Source organism: Acinonyx jubatus, chromosome E2, assembly GCF_027475565.1.
Source record: "Acinonyx jubatus isolate Ajub_Pintada_27869175 chromosome E2, VMU_Ajub_asm_v1.0, whole genome shotgun sequence".
In the NCBI taxonomy this organism is placed as follows: domain Eukaryota; kingdom Metazoa; phylum Chordata; class Mammalia; order Carnivora; family Felidae; genus Acinonyx; species Acinonyx jubatus.
This window is the reverse complement of record NC_069396.1, coordinates 27,321,013-27,337,954: the sequence shown is the minus strand read 5'-3', so window position 1 is coordinate 27,337,954 and position 16,942 is coordinate 27,321,013. Positions and strand designations below refer to the sequence as shown.

General features: G+C 55.3%; 1 protein-coding gene across 1 annotated transcript in view; it reads right to left on the bottom strand.

Moving 5' to 3' along the window:
* The window catches only part of PLLP (plasmolipin), a 20,378-nt gene extending 3,536 nt beyond the window's left edge, over window positions 1-16,842 (bottom strand). Inside the window, exons 1-2 of the mRNA XM_027075826.2 lie at window positions 16,566-16,842; window positions 863-1,036 (exon numbers count right to left, since the gene is read on the bottom strand). Of these exons, the coding sequence (XP_026931627.1) occupies window positions 863-1,036; window positions 16,566-16,700 (309 nt within the window). The 5' untranslated portion in view covers window positions 16,701-16,842. The remainder of the gene's footprint in view (window positions 1-862; window positions 1,037-16,565) is intronic.
* Window positions 16,843-16,942: the final 100 nt, after the last annotated feature.

The following is a 16,942-nucleotide window of genomic DNA, read 5'->3' as shown; positions in this document are numbered from 1 at the left end:
CTTCCATCAACAACTGGGGCTAGAGCCCCCATCAGGGACACTGAGGCCTCGCCATCTCGGGAGATCTCTTTCTTCAAGGCTCCTGGGACACAGAGCAAGGGCTGGATCCCAGCCAGGAAGTCCGGCCACCCCTCCTCATCCCAGGATCTTCCCTCCAAGCCCAGCGCCCACCACGAACACTGCCTGGCTCCTGCCAATGATGTCAAGATCTAACAAACCCGGTCTGTCTTGAGGATGACTCACGTTTCCTCGGTTTAAAAAGTCATTGAATTCCAAACAATGCCGCCTAGTCCCAGCCTCGCTTGTCTTACAATCATGTGCCTCTCTTGCCTCGCTGCAGAGCTGAAAGCCTCAGACCCCAGCTGCAGGGGTTTTCCGGGTCAGAGAAAAAAGCCCAGCAGCTCTCTGTGTGTCTGGCCGGGGTCCTTCCTATGGACGCTCTCAGCTCTGTGTCCCGAGGAGACTGGCCCGGACGAACCTGGGACACCACCCTCTCCCAGGCTGTGAGGGCCTCGTCCCGGGTAATTCCGGACAGCTCAGCCCAGCCTCCAGACACAGGGCTGCCAGAGTTCGACAGACCCTTGGCAACACGGGAATCCCCACTGCCGCCCAAAAAGGAAAAATACTTTCAAGATCCCAAATGGCCTCTGGGCTCTCCATTCAAGAGCTCGTCACTTCTACTCCCTCCCACGGAGAAAGCCAAACCTGTGTCCTCCCTGGTTTGTGGCCATCAATCTTCCCTCCCCCACTCGGCCCTGCAGGCTGGCTGAGGGCCAGCCCCCACGAGCCACTCCTCACGGAGGGAGAGGGGTCAGCCTGGAAGCACCCCCGCCCCACCCCCCCGGCTCCCACCCAGACTCACCACCAGCGGCCAGGGCACCATGTACAACTTCATGTGCAGCTGAAACAGGTAGAGGATGAAGAAGACAATTGTCACCAGCCAGAGGAAGACAGCAACGAACATGACCCAGCCGTAGGCTGGGTACAGGTGGTACGGGGTATCGGCAATCAGGGCCCACACCAGCAGCCCCAGCACCTGGAGGGACGAGACAGGGCCAGAGTCCCCCAGAACCCCCACCGCTCTGGCTGGAGGCCACAGGGCTCCCTCTGCAGGACACATTTCTCATTTAGTCGAGAAAAATATTTATCTGGCTCCTACTGTATACCACCATGTACCAAATCCTCAGGTGAAATGTTACATACCATGGGACACCATCCCTGCTCCTCCAGTCTGGGTTCTAGAACGTTCTTTTGTGCTCGCATGGCCCCCCCTAGGCACCTACCACCCAGGACTGGGATACTGTTTCCTTCCCAGCCTTTGAGTTCCCTGGGGGCAGGCCAATGACTGTCTCACCCATAGCTGCACCCTGGCAGCCAGTACCTGGGCTCAGTAAAAGCTGCTGAAAGGTGAAGTCGCCATCCTTGAGGGATGGAAACAGTCCAACTTCCAGAGGTGGGAAAACCCACAGCCTGTGCTGTCCTCCCACCCAGGGCCTCAGGGTGACTTCCATGTGACACCCTACCAAGCCCTTCCCACCTTCTCTGACTCTCCTAACTGCCTCTCTATACAGGTGCTACCATCCCCAGTTTCTCAGGGAGAAACTGAGTCTCACACCATTCCCACATGGCAGGGTGGGCTCCAATATCCCTGCAGTGTGTGAAGCAGCTAACGGCATGGACCTTGCAGCCCACTACCTGGTTTTAAACCCTGCTCCCTTCCCCGCTGTGTGACCTTAGGCAAGTTCACGACCTCTCTGTGCTTTGGTCACCCGATCTGTAAAATGAGTATAGTGACCATACCTACCTCACAGGGCTATATCAAGGACCTGTAAGTTCACGTATATAAATGGGTACAACAGACGTTTGCTTTTATTATTCCCTGCTGGATACACTGCCCTCTGGGCCACGGGGAATTCTGCGCAGATAGGCTGATACCGGCTTGGGGAACTTGGCAGTGTGGGACTGAGCAACGGGCTTGCTCTGAGGCACGGCCCAGGAGAGCCCACAAGCAACCTCACATGTAGCCATCCCCGCCTCCTCCATACCTCTCCTACCCTCTTCCTTGCTGCCCAAGACCCCTAGGCTGAGGCGTCCTCCCTTGTCCCCAAGGGCATTCTTTGGAATCTCTGGAGCTAGGCATGACTCAGGTCTGGCTGCTGAGGCAGGGAGGGTCTACCATGGGGCTTTGGAGAAAGGCTCCTTTGCTGATGAAGATGCACAGAGAGAGCTGCCCTCTTCTTCCTCGAGGGGCATCCAGGCACGTGGCAGCAGGCCTCGCAGTGACCTTGCCACAGCCTGAGAATGAGCAGACCGTCGGCCGGATCCCAGAGAAGGGCCTCAGAAGCAAGATCCACCTCTAGCCACTGGTCTCAGAGACAAAAAGTGCCCCCCTCCCACCCCCCAGGCCAAAAGCTCCTCTGCCGGCCAGTGCTGGGCACCTGCTAGGCACCCCCACCGAAGCACCCCTGCCAAGGACCAAAAGGGAGGTTTCAGTACCCATCCCCCTACACTTGGGGGGCAGGGCAGGAACGGACTTAGGTGAGTGGGCCCGGAGCCCGGCAACCCCTAGAGCGACCCGCGACGTTCCCTTCTCGTCCTCCTGCCGCTCAGGCACAAGAGGCCGGGGAAGGGTGTGGTTGATTGGCGTCCCTCCCACAGCACCGCTGGAAAGTGGGAGGTGGAGCCCCAGGCCTGGGAGCCAACAGCTGGGGGTCAATCCTGCCCGTGCTGTGGGACACCGGGCGAGCACCTTTCCCCCTCTGTGCGGCTCCCGGGGCAACTCCGGTCCGTCCACCAGAAGGCAGGCCCCGTGAGGAATCCAGGTCTGGTCACTGCTGCATCTCCGGTGCTCAACAGTGCCTGGCATATACCTGCTCAATACCTATGTGCTCGGAGCTAACAGGCCTCAGTTTCCTTATCCATGAAGTAGGAGTCAGACACCTGCCCTGCACAGGTGCTGTGTACTAAAAGAGGAAGCAGGTGTGAGTCAGTGGATGTGCTGCGGGCCTTGCCCCCCACCCCCCCACCCGGGGAGAGATCTCAGCCCAGGGCGGGAGGCGGGAAAGGCATCCACTCCTCTCCAGAGCCCTGCGCCTGTTCCCCGTCACCCAGTGGGGTGGGTCCGCAGGGACACCACCCATACTGCACCACGCCAGCCTCAGCTGCCCCATCGGAGATGGGCAGGCCCACTTTGCAGGTGAGGAAGGTGGGACAGGTGGCAGGGCTTTGCCCACAGGCACACAAACTGGGCACAGAGCCGTTCCCAGTGAGGCCCGTGAGCCAGGTTGTCTCAGCCCATCGCCCCCACCTTCTACCACCCATCCTCAGCATACCCTGCTCAAAACAGACTCGTCAGGGGGGCAGAGACCCCCCCCCCCCCAGAGCTGGGTGAGCTCCCTGCTCCGAAGGAGAACCAACCCTCCTAAAGCAGCAGGACCCTCCCAGGTGAGAACTCGGCACATCAGGGACAAAGAATGATCTTAAAGTAGGGTCCTTACAGGCCTGCATGCCATTGTGCTGCAGGTTCCAAATACCTAAAAGGAAGTTGAAAACGCAGTGCAATGAAAATCAAGAAAAGAGCAATTCGGGGGCGCTCGGGTGGCTCAGTCGGTTAAGCGTCCAACCTCGGCTCAGGTCACGATCTCACAGTGTGTGAGTTCAAGCGATGCACTGGGCTCTCTGTCACCACAGAGCCTGCTTTGGATCCTGTCTCCCTCTCTCTCTCCCTCTCAAAAGTAAGGAAATACTAAAAAGGAAGGAAGGGAGGGAGGGAGGGAGGGAGGGAGGGAAGGAGGAAGGAAGGAAGGAAGGAAGACGGACCAATTCGGTCTACCCTAATGTACACCTATGAATTATCAGTATTATTACTCCTAGATTTGGTCGCAATAACCACTTAATGCTCTCCAGCTCGGTGCCGCACAGGCCTCTGGAAAGCACCTCCCCTTTTATTTCACCGTTTCCCTGTAACCCCCGTCACCAGTTGGTACTATTTATTTTCCCCATTTTCCAAACAGAAGCTCAGAGGGAAATGAGCCTGTGGTCACCCATGATCACCCGTGGGTAAAGGGCAGGGCAGAAGTTGCACCCAGATCTGTCCTTCTCTGGAACCCAGGCTGCTGATGGTTACTTAGTGTTGTGTGAAAAATGAGGACACTTGAGCTGTCTCCTGGCTCTGCCCTGCCCTCCAGCCCTGGTTTCCAGACCAGCAAGCGCAGCCTCGGAGAGATGAGCTGCTAGATAAGCAGCAGGAATTTCTGGTGTCCCTCCTGGCTGCGCCCCGCTGGCCCCGTGCCCTGGGAGCCGCCGCCTCGGTTTCTGCCTCAGACAAGGAAAAGTCCACTTCTCCATCTGAACCAGACAGACCGGTTTTTCCCGTCCGCTCTCCCCCAAGAATCCCAATGGGGCACCCCAGGCCAGGGCCTCAGGGAGACCCACTCAGGACAGGGCAGCCCCACATCTGCCGACCCCTCTGCCAGCTTGAGCAGCCCTCCTGCTGTGGACCCACACTTTAGCGGGAAGAAGGGGTCGGAGGGCTTGTCCCATGGTCCACTCTAGGAGAGTAAACACCACTTTTCAGAAGGAGGGGGACAGCGGTAGGTAGCTGAGGGCAGAGAGCAGGAAGCCGCCTGTCTCCAGGGCCTTACCCGGGCCCCTCTGTCCACGACAGTCACCTTGCAGCTCTGGTGCCCTGAGCACAGGCCTCGGCACGTGCGTCTCGCTGAGATCATTCATTCAACCAATATCGAAGTGGCCTTTACCTCCGGGTCCCTGTCTCTTGCCTACACATTCATCATCTGCCCCCGTGTTTCTCTGTGAGAAACAGACACACAAACACAGAACCAAACCTTATCCCCTCGCTCCTTTAATGCATCCCTTGCAACATCTCCTTCGGGCAAGCACTATAGATAAAGAGAACTGTCTGGAAATCTTGAAGGTGCAGGCCTTTTTTTTTTATCCCCCTGAGAAAAAATCTAAAGACTTCAGATCCGAGATTTTTCTCTTTAAATGAGGACTGTCAAAAAGGACACATTCACACATTCCCCAGGACCTTTGCACCTACAAAAGAATTTCTAAACAATTGAAGGACAGCGATATTTTTGTTAAAATCACCTGCAAAGAGGAGAGATTCATCACAAATGCCAGACAGAAAGGCATTCCTTGATTAGGATGGGCCCTGATCCAGTGACTGGTGTCCTTATAAAACGAAGGAAAACGGACAGACATACACAGAAGTAGAAAGCCATGTGAAGATGGAGACAGAGACCAGAGTGATATGTCCCCAAGCCAAGGAACACGACTGCTGGCAACCACCAGAAACTAGGAGACAGGCAGGGAACAGGTTCTCCTTCAGAGCCTCCAGAAGGAACCCACTATGCCCAACACATTGATTTTGGACATCTAGCCTCCAGAACTGCGAGACAATAAATTTGTTTGAAGCCACCCAGTTTATTGGTATTTTCTTATGACAGCCCTAGGAAACCAGTATGTCTTTCTGAGCAACTTTTGACTGCAGATGAATGTCATGATCTGATCTGTGTGACACTGGCACCAGTTTTGACGGAAGGCTGGCCTATTAATTCACTGGGTTCGAGCTCTGGCCCCGCCAACTTCCTAGCTGCGTGACCTAGGGCAAGTTGCTGAACCTCTCTGTGCCGCAGTGTCCTCACCTTCAAAAGGTGCCTACCTCATAGGGTAGTTCTGAGATTAAATAAATATCTGTAAGGTACTCAGATCAGTACCCAACATGGGTTTACCACTCAATACATGTTCTACTGTAATTATCAGTCTGAGAGGTTGGAATATGGGTTTTCCAATCCATTCTCTGCCTGGGTTCCTGAGGTAGTAAAAATGTGTGCAGTTCCTTGGGGGGGGTGGGGGGGTGGGGAGGCGGGGAGGCCTCCCTCAGACAAAGAATGTATCTAACCTTAAGCACCAGGCACCGTGTATTAAGTGATAAGCGTGTGCCCCACCCGTCTTTCAGATAAGGCAGCTGGGCTTATCTGGAGAGGAGGCCCCAGAATGTCAGGCGGCCCAGCTCAGCTCTAGAACACCTCCTGGAAGTGTACTCTCTGTTCCTCACAGGTTGAAGGGCCCTGGGCAGAACCCTTCAGCCCTTAGACCTCGGTCTTCCCCTTAGTACAACAGGAACAGGGAAGGTCTGCTTATGTTCCCCAAGGCTCCCTTCAGTCTGGGCCTGGCACTCCTCAATGCACACCCCCCTCCCCCCCAGGGGGACCCAAAGCCCTCCCCCCCCTCCCCCCCGGACGGGAGGGACTCCAGCAGCCCAGCCCTAAGCCAAGTCCTCTCCCACCCAGGGACAGTCACCCCGACTCTCCTAACCCTCTCCACTTCCTGGGCCAGGTCAGACCCTTGTGGATTTGCTGTGTAGCCTTGGGAGAGTCACCTAACCTTTCTGGTCTATTTCCTCATTTGACATGTGAGACAGCTGGGCAGGCACACCTATCCTGATCACCTCGCAGGCGTGTCATTGCAGGTAAAGGAAAAAGTTAACAGCTGGAGGAGTCCGGAGTGACTTCGGGGGCTGTCAGACTGTCCCATCCCCCAGAGTGAGGGAGCCACGAGGAGGGACAGCACCTCAGAGCCTGGAGTCTGACACTGGGGACTCAAACTCAGCCAAGGCAGGCAGGTCACAGAAATGGCCAAGGTGGGTCAGGTGGGGACTGCGGAGCTGAGAGCAGCCTGCTGGCACCTGGGGGAATGCAGCCCAGGGTTCCAGGACTTCCAATTTTCCAAGAGACACTAAACATCTGAATTTCTATGTGAAATTTTCAGCTTCTTAAACGTTGACAATGAACCCAAAGGTTTTGGAGACGATATGAGGATGGGGCCCACCCAAGAGCCCCCAGGACTCCCTTCTCCCCACTGCACCATCCAGGAAACTGAGGTCCAGGGGCGACATGAGCCCTTCCGGGGTTCCCCCTCACAGGGACACATCTGGGCAGCTGAGGACACTCAGAACTTGGCCTGGCCAGGCCGAGACTCCACCCCCGCCCTGGCCCTTCTCCCTACAGTGAAAGGGACTTTATGGGGACAAAAAGCCACCCATTGTGTCACAGGAGACAAAGGCGCAGGGGACAGAGGCTCCGGGTGCCTGAACTGGCCACAACAACCCCACGCACCACCCCCTCCCGGTGCAGAGGAGGCGGGCTTGGGGGTTAGGCTCCGCGGAATTCCCGCTCTGTATACTCTGAGCGCTCGCTGTATACACTGTATACCTGAGCACTCAGGGGGCCCTGGGGCCACCTCCCGGCTCCACCAGGCCTGGCACCGTGTTTACCTCCTCTCAGCCTCCCTTTCACTGGAAAGCGGGCACGGGAGAGTCATTCGGTCATTGAACAAAGTCTCCTGAAGGCCGGCTGTGCGCCAGGCTCTCTTACGGACCCTGGGAAAGAAACACAGAGCCTGCCACCAGAATCTGCGCACGCAGCACGTGGCTCCCACCCCGGGCTGTGGCAGGGAGCATGGGGACGGGAATACTGGCCCAGGGTCTGGCTCACCCAGAGGCAAGGCTTTCCAAATGCGGCTTTTGTCACATTACTTGTTATTCTTCAGTCTTGAGTCTCGGAACTGAAAATTTTAAATCCCAGAGGTGGAAGAGATTTCTGCACACCCACCCCAGCGGCCAGCTGCCCCTAGAGCCCCCTACCTCCAGTGCCTGTCAAGGAGCCCACTCTGCTTGCACTCTGCGTGTCAAGGAGCCCGCTGCTACCCTGTTACTTTGTGGTCTCCCTCAGAGTTTTAGAAAAATCTTCCCAGTGGACTGCCTCCTGCTTATCCCCGGGCCAGTTCCCATTCTCCACTCTGGGGCCAGACAGCCCATTTCACAGATGAAGAAACCAAGCCCTTAGAAGATCTGGACCTGGCCCAAGGCCTTACACAGTAAGGGGTGGGGCCTGGACAGTTCTGTGGCCCAGTAGCTGGAGACGCCCAGAGGAGGACGGGTCTCTATATTACGGGGTGGGGGGGGGGGCGGGGGGGGGGAGGAGGGGGGGGAGGAGACCAGGGCAGAGAAGGGGCAGGGCAGACCTTGAACGCTGGGGCAGAAGGGATGACAGAAGCTTATGTACTTAGCACCCTGGGGGGCCTGGCACCACAAACAGGTCCCACGGGAGCATATGGAACTCCATTAAACCCATGCAGCCTGGCCCCACCTGATGGGGAACAGGGTGGTACAGAGAGCCTGAACTGAAGGTCATCCATACTCCCTGGCCCTCCTTCCTCAGACACTGGCTCTGGTCCTGACTCTAGAACTGTTGTGGGTGACAACCCACAAGCCCTGCCCCTTCTTAACTTCAAGGAGGGACAGGTGACCCCATCTGGCCAGCCTCATATAGGGTGGCAGATCGTCTGATGTGTGACTCCCTCACCCCCAAATGAAAGCTAGAATGACCTAGAACAGGCCCAGGTCTATCGCCTAGCAGCTTGAATGCTGAGCCCTACATGACCTTCGGCCCTTGCCTTCGTGCCCTAATCTCCCTATGAGACCCTGAGGTGCCACCCTGGCCTCTCCCCCTTGGGCAAACAGGACAGGCCAACCCAGACCAACAGCAAAGGGCTTGTTAGTATCGAGGGCTGAGCTCACTGGGCTACCAAGAAAAATAGTTCCACCCCTCCCTGCCCACCATACAGGTTCCTGGTGGCCATGGGGACCAGGGCGGCACCCCGGTGGCTCCCCTAGACTCTCTATGAACAGGAGATCAGGGCCCGGTCCTCACTGAATCCCGCCACACAAACAACTCACCAGCTCTCAAGGGCTGACCAACACCTGACCCTGCCACACAGAAACAGCAACCATCCACCAGAGTGGACGGCTTTGCAGGCTCCTTCCATTTATACCTGGTTAAGGAGACCACCCCAGGTCACCCAGCCAGTAACCCGGAATTCAGGGCAACTGCTTGCTGCTGTGTGTTCATGGGAAAGTGTCTTCCCCAATCTGGGCCTGAGGGGCCTTCAGGTGCCACCTTTGTAGTTTTTGCCATACCCACAAACTACCTGTACTACTTTTGTACTCTGTATCTTCGTTGAAAGGTTTTTCAATACGTTATTTCATTTATTTTTTAAATACATAATCTGATCTTTTAAATCCTAATCTGTAGGACACGGGAGGCAGTAAAAGGGTGTTTTTGACCTGTCTCCCTCCTCCCCTGAGACTCCATTTCTTCCCCAGGGGCAACAGAGAGTGGTTTCTTATGCATCTCTCCAGAGATCATGTGCACGAGCACGCACACACTCTTTGGACAGGTGCCTGGCTACAGTCTCCCTATTTCTCCCATACAAACGACAGTATTTTCTTAAAATGTTTTTATCTTTGAGAGAGACAGAGACAGAGCACAAGTGGGGGAGGAATAAAGAGAGATGGGGAGACGCAGAATCCAGAGCAGGCTCCAGGCTCTGAGTTGTCAGCACAGAGCCCGACACGGGGCTCGAACTCATGGACTGTGAGATCATGACCTGAGCCGAAGTTGAATGCTTAACCGACTGAGCCACCCACGCGCCCCAAATGGTAGTATTCTACACACAAAGTTTGGCACCTTGCTTTTTTCACTTAACCGTACAGCCTGGAGGCTGTTGGCCATCACATACAGAGCTGCCTTATTGTTTTCTCCAAGGGGTAAGACATTATCTTTTTACTAGCTGCACGGTACGCCATTGTACAAATGTATAACAATTTACTGTAATAGCATCCAATGCATTTCAATTAAAAATAAACAAACTGGAGGGGTGGCGCCTGGGTGGCTCAGTCGGTTGAGCGACTGACCCTTGACTTCGGCTCAGTTCGTGAGATCAAGCCCCATAGTGGGCTCTGTGTTGACAATGCAGAGCCTGCTTGGGATTCTCTCACTGCCCCTCCCCTGCTGGCTCACTCTCTCTCTCTCTCTCAAAAACAAACATTATTTTTTTTAAATGCTTATTTGAGACAGAGACAGAGCATGAACGGGGGAGGGGCAGAGAGAGAGGGAGGGAGACACAAAATCCGAACCAGGCTCCAGGCTCCGAGCTGTCAGCACAGAGCCCGATGCGGGGCTCGAACTCACGGACCGCGAGGTCATGACCTGAGCTGAAGTCGGCCGCTCAACCGACTGAGCCACCCAGGCACCCCACAAAATAAACAAACATTTATAAAAATATATATATAGAAGTCTGTGTGGCATAAAAAAAAAAAAAAAAAAAAAACAAACACACCATGACCAAAATCAAAAACAAAGCTAGGAAAAAGATGTTTGCAAGTCATCTGAAGCTCCTAGCAATTGAAAGACAGACTTACAACTTTATGGAACAGAGGAAGAATACAAACAGACAACGATGTATAAACAACTCTTAAACATGCTTTTAGGGGCACCTGGGTGGCTCGGTCAGTTGAGCGTCCAACGTCAGCTCAGGTCATGATCTCACAGTTCGTGAGTTCGAGCCCCACGTCAGGCTCAGAGCCTGGAGCCTGCTTCCGATTCGGTGTCTCCCTCTCTCTCTCCGCCCCTCCCCCGCTCGCACTGTCTCTGTCTCTCTCTCACAAATAAACATTAAACAAAAATTTAAAAAGCAAACCATGTTTTTTAAAGGTCAACCTCACTCATAAGAGAAATGCAAACGCTACTTACGGCCCGTGCTACCCTGACCTATCAGACGGGAGCAGGTGCTAATTCACCAGGCTGGCGACCCCTACGGAGGGCGTGTGGCACTCTCTCTCAAAATCACACACACATACCCTGAGCCAGCAGTCCTACTTCTGGAAACGTACTGTACAGACGCGCTCAGGGGCTCGCGTGAGATCGTTCCTTGCGACAGCGTGTGCAGCAGCAAGAGTGGAAACGCCACGTGTCTGTCCACAAAGGAACGGGGCCGCTCAAGTCACACAATGGAACGCTGCAAAGCCCGAAGACCAATGTGACCGTGCTCCACACGCGGAGACAAAAAGACTGCCAAGACACATTTTTGAGTGGAAAAGGCGAAGTGCGGAAGGATGTGGAGACCGTATCCCTTGGGTAATGTGGGGAGAGGTGTGCCACATGTGCGTTTCTCTCCTTAAAGAAAAAGTCTGAGAAACAAAGGCAGCTGGGAAACAAGAGTGGGGGGTGGACAGGGCAACTCGAAACCAGGAAGGGACAGAGATTCGTCACCGCGCTCTGGCCCAGGCTATTTTACTCTGAATTGCAGTAAATAGATTACCTATTAAAGAAATGAAGAGCATAAAGGATCCGAAAAAGAAACACAGTGCAGTGTGTGCTGACATAGAACATCCCCAAGGGGGTTGCCAGGCGGGGTGGGCACACACACCCAGTGTTCCCATCTGTGGTTTTTAAGCGAGGACACAGTTATGTGTAGAAGGCTTCGACTCAGCGGGGACTACGCTTTCGCGCAGGTGGCTGCCTCGGGGGACGCGTCCGGGATGAGAGAGACGAGGCTTTCATTAATTACCCGTTGCGTTGTTTGAATGTTTTGCCATATGCCTGTATAATTTCCTCAATACAACAGTTTTGAAAGAAATACTACTTTTTAGAGAACGTGTGAGCAGGGGAGAGGGGCAGAAGGTGAGAGAGAATCTTAAGCAGGTTCCACGCTCAGTGCAGAGCCGGACGTGGGGCTTGATCCCAAGACCCTGGCATCACGAATGAGCTGAAATCAACAGTCCGACGCTTAACCGACTGGGCCACCCCTTAAATGGGCCCCTCAACAGAGAAACAGTGACACTAGGGCAGACCCTGAAACAGTTAACAGGGAGGGACACAGCCCGGTATGACAGAAAGGATCTCAGGTGCCTGGCGTGTAAGAAAAGCAAAGTGCTGAACAAAGGATACAGAATAAAAGCATCCATGTTTTTTTACAATGTACAGGAAAAAGAACCAGAAACACCCAACAGTGGTCCCCTTGAGGAGAGGGGCAGGTGATCCAAGAATAACTTTGGCCTTCTGTGTTATAAGTTTTGACATTTTAAGGAGAGTGTGCTCACATATTTATTGCGAATACTCAACTCCCTCCTGGCAGGACCAAATGGGCGTGTGGGCGGAGCTAACAATACAAAGCGCGGGTTTCCTCTGGACACAGGAGGCAGAAGATGAGCTCACAGGGCCTGGAACGCTGCACCAAGGAGGCTATACCCCCAAGTCTCAGTGCTCAGGAAAGAGGAAAGCCCTGGGAGGCCCCGGCACTGCAATTCCAATGTGGCTGACCTCTGCACGCACTTCTGAGACCCCAACCACCTCACCCGGGCAGCCTCCTCCCCTCCTCCTGGAGGAGAGAGGTAACTTGCAGGGAACTTGCCCTGCCCCCCACCTGAAGAGGAATGAAGTGCCTGCGGGGGGCCGGGGACAGAGCCAAGATCACCTTAAGGAAGAACTTTCTAACACTCCCAAATACACAAGGATGGAGCAGGCAGCCTTGAGAGGAACTGAGCTCCCCGTCCCTGGAAGCACGCAAGCTCGAGGGACCTCTGGAAGCAAGCATAAGAACCCTAGGATTCTATGGCTCTGTGAATCCTAACTGCCCTTCATTCCAAAACACGCTGCACCAAGCCCTTTACAGCATCATCTTCCATATTCCTCGCTATCGCACCATCACTCTTTTACCGACAAGGACACGAAGGCTCGCTCCCCCCAGTACTCTGCAAGACCCATGGATCACAGTGATCTAGTGACAGGTGAAGCTTCTGAGAGCTGTTCATTCACCTGCAAAAAGGGAAGGACAGAAGGTACCAAATACTGACAGCCCTATTGCCACAGTCTATTTATCTGGGCTTCTGCGCCTGAGGCCTCAGGGATGCCTTCTGACTGCTGGACTTTTACACAACCTGTTCTGAGGTTCATCTCTTCGGAACCTCCTTCTTACTACTCCCTTCCTTGTAACTAAACCCTTCAGGGCCCACTTCTGTCAGGAAGCCTTCCCTAGTGGCCCTGGCCCCTGACGAGTCTCCCTTGCTGAAGTTCCTTTCCTTCTCCTCCAAAGCACCCCAGAAACCTCCACCCCGACCAAAAAAAAAAAAAAAAACCCAAACACAAAACAGGAGGCTAGAGCCAAGCTTTGGATTCCCAGATCTGAGTGCAAATTCTGACTGTGACACTCTACCAGGTGTGACCTTATACAAGTTCCTCACCAGTAAACCCAGGTAGGATCATCTTTTCCCCCAGGGCCATAAGTATCAGTTGACCACACCTTGCACAACTTTCCTGCCACATCCTAGCCACACAAAGATTTGCAGCATCAAAGCCTCCAGTTTTTTCTGGAAGTCTTTATGACCAAGAGTTATCTCTAGATCAAACTCGTCTGCTTGCTTTTTAGACGCTACCTTCATAAATGCATCATGTTTCCCTCTTTGCCTAGGCCGCTAGGAAACTCAACAAAGAATCAACAGCCTTCAGGGCATGACCTTGTGGTTCCTGAGTTTGAGCCCTGTGTAGGATTCAGCGGCTTCCCACTCTCTCCTCTCTCTGCTCCTCCCCCACTCGCCCGTTCTCTCTCTCTCAAAATAAACTTAAAAAAAAAAATTTTAAAAGAATCAACAACCTTAAACTTGCTATAGATTCCTAGTACAGTGATCTCTTTTTAGCTCTCTTTAAATCAACCCTTCCCCCTCCAACACAAACACACACACACACACACACACACACACACCAACTTTAAGAAATATATTACTTTAGAGGTGGCTGGGTGGCTCAGTTGGTTGGGCGAGCTACTCGTGATTTTGGCTCAGGTCATGACCTCATGGTTCGTGAATTCAAGCCCTGTATCGGGCTTCTCACTGACAGTGTAGAGTCTGCTTGGGATTCTCTCATTCTCTCCCTCACTCTAAATAAACAAACAAGCTTTAAAACAAGCAATATATTACTTTAACTTTTCTGCTGTACATGGCTTAATATCACATTCCATTTAAATTATTTCTGGACCCAGATGTGGGGGTGATAAATCAGTGAACACTGAGGTTCTTCAGGACACATTTAATACCAAAAAGCACATCTCCTTCCCAAGGAGCTGGGGCCTTTCTGCCCACCCCTCCCCCCTCCTCCCACCATTTCTAGAAAACGTCACCAAATCCTTTGGGACATAAAGGAGAATTAGCTTTCATCTCCCACTTACTGTCTCCTCCATGCAGCCTTCCCTGATCCGTGCACAAAACGTTCATCCTCTGGGCACCTCCCTCACAGACTAAGAGCTCCTGGAGAGCAGGCAGGTGTCAGGGATGACCTCCATCACTCCCTCAAAAGCACCACACCTGTGACCTGTGGGAGCACAGCTGACCGTGGTAGTTAAGAAACATGAGCCAGAAAAGTCTGACCACCCAGGGCTTAGATCCCAGCTCTCTCACTCTGTGAGATCTTGGACAGATAACTAACCTGAGCCTCAGCTTACTCACCTGTAAAATGGGGAGAATAAGAGGACAGAATGCCCTTGCCAAAGAACCTGGAGCATGGTTCGCACCTGACTGGTGGGAGCTTTCATGGCTTCCCAGCAGATGGCAGTGCCTGTTGGGTGGAACCAGGAAGCCATCCATTGAAACTGTCTTTTGTGGCCAAAGAAACAGCTCAGGAAACAGCTTCTCCCACAAGTAGATTGGTTAAGGCACTAAAGGGTGCAGGTCTTCAGAATTCTGATGAGAGACCCTCATCCCCCCACCTCCAGGGGCAAAGGCACTTCAGGGAGGGCAAAGGAAGGCCACCCCACTCACACCCAGTCCCTAGGAGTCCGGAGACCTAAGTACCAAGCTTCCCCACAGGCCTCGTGGCAAGTCCTACACTCTACGTAGACCTCAGTGTTGATATCTGTGCAAGGGGCCCAGATGCTCGGGGCAGGGCTGCTGGGCCCACAGGGACCCCCAAATCAGAAACAGCCTCCTGCAGAGGAATCCACCGGGGATCTGGCAGGGACAGCAGGGCCCTCTTATTTGCTCAACCCCAGCTCTCAGTGTTCAAATGCAAATGATGCCAGACTACCAGGATCGCGGCCTAGGGTTCCACCCCACCATCCTCTGCAGAGCCCAGTAGAGATCTCCCCGTTGTTGCAAACCCCGCTGGGGCTGCCAGCTGAACCGGGTTCCCATCTCCCGCGGTGGTACTCGAGGCCCTCAGCTTCCGACCTCCTCAGAAAAAGGGCTTCAACTCCAGCTTCACCAACCGGACTCCTACTCCCCCCAACTTCCTCTCCACTCACCCATCCCCAAGCCCTGCTCACACAGCACCCCACATTCTGAACCCCCTTTCCTTCGCTCTGCCACAGAGTTCAGTGAAGTCCCACTCAAAAGCTCCCTCTCCGAATTCATCCCCCCTCTCCTCTGCCCCCAGGGCCGGACGGAGGCTCCCACCCAGGAGGAGCACGTCTCCTGAGAGGTGCTTTCTACCAGCAGACTTCAATCAGCCCCCAACCCGACCTCCCACCCACCTTCCAGAATCTCCCAAACAACTGAGAGAAGATTACAAATGTAGATTTCTGGGCTGCACTTCCTGAGATTCAAATTCCAATTCCACATTTCTTCTGGGGTGGGGATCCAGAATCTACATTTCAAACAAACCCCTCCAAGAGTCTGAGACTGGGATGGAGGAGGGGGCCCCAGGGAGAGATTTGTGAAGTTCTAAAACAGAGCTAGCACTGACCCAGGTGCAGATGGAGGCGGGCAGACACCTGGGGGGGGGGGGGGGCGGAAATCTCCGACCACCTAGACTTCCAGCCTGGCAGTCAAGCTAGGACCCAGCAGGAGGGGACGGCGGGAGATGCCCTAAAAGAAAATGGATCCTGGCCCACCTCCAGTTCCACCCTAGTCCTCTGAAAACGGACCTCAGTTGGTGGGGAAGCTTCCCACAGGGGCAGCCACCCGGCTTCCTGACTGCCACCTGAGGGTACTATGGGCCTGAACTGATGTGTGGAGGAGTGGGGCGTCCCCTCCGGTCTGCCTCTCCCGGGGTGTGCACAGGGTCGGGGAGGCATCCGAGCCTAGCCTCTAGCTTCCCACAAATCCCTCCCGCCTGCATCGGGCGGGGTATCTCAGCCCCACGGGACCGGCCAAACCGGCTGGAACCTGGTGGGGCACCCAGTGGAAGCCAGAAAAGCCCGGCTCTCGCGCGGGAGCCCCCAGGGCCGTGTCTAAATGTACGCGCCGGAACTGATGTGCCCTCTCGATTAGACAAGGAGTGTTCTGGGGAGTGACTACGCGGAGCCACTCGGAGGGGACTTTGCCTCACTCCAGCCGGGTGCCCTGGAGGGCTGGGGCCACGTCCTGGCAAAGGCAGAGACTGAGAATGAAGACAGTTGTGCGCAGCGATTGTGCGTCTGTGAGCGCTCCTTTGGTTGGCCTCCAGTGACCACCTCAGGGCTCGACGGGCGTGCGAGAGCGGGCCCCCGAACGCGGGTGCTTGCAGGGTCTGCAACGGGGAGGTCTCGAGGCGAGAGGCCTCCAGGGTGGTCTCGGGGGCGTGCGTCCCGGAGGCGCCCCGGGATAGGCACCGCGCGTCGCGGCCCACGGGAGCCGAAGGTGACGGTGTACTAGGAGCAAACCAGGCAGCCCCCGGAGCCCCGACTCCTCCCGTCCCGGCCGCCCCCGACCCCGCGGGCCCGCGCGCGCTCACCAGCTGCAGCAGCATGAGCGCACCGAGGCTGGAGCGCACGAAGCCCAGGTCCGGGCGCAGCGCGGAGACCGAGGTGCCGGCGCCCTGCGCGGGGCTGCTGGTCCGCGTGCTCACTTTCGACGGGAACTCGGCCATGGCGGCTCCGCTAGCCTCCTGACGTCCCTCCGGCCGCCGCCGCCGCCCCTCCCGCCGCGAGTGCCCGCAGCCGCGCCGCTCTCCCCGGGGGCTCCGGCTCCGGCGCTCCGCGCAGTGCAGGGGCGGGGAGCCGCGAGCCCTCAGGTGCTGCCGAGCTGCGGCCCCGCCCCCGCCGCGGGACCCGCCCCTTTAACGCTTCGCTCCCCGCTGGCCGCCCCCACCCACCCCGAGCTGTTCGAGGC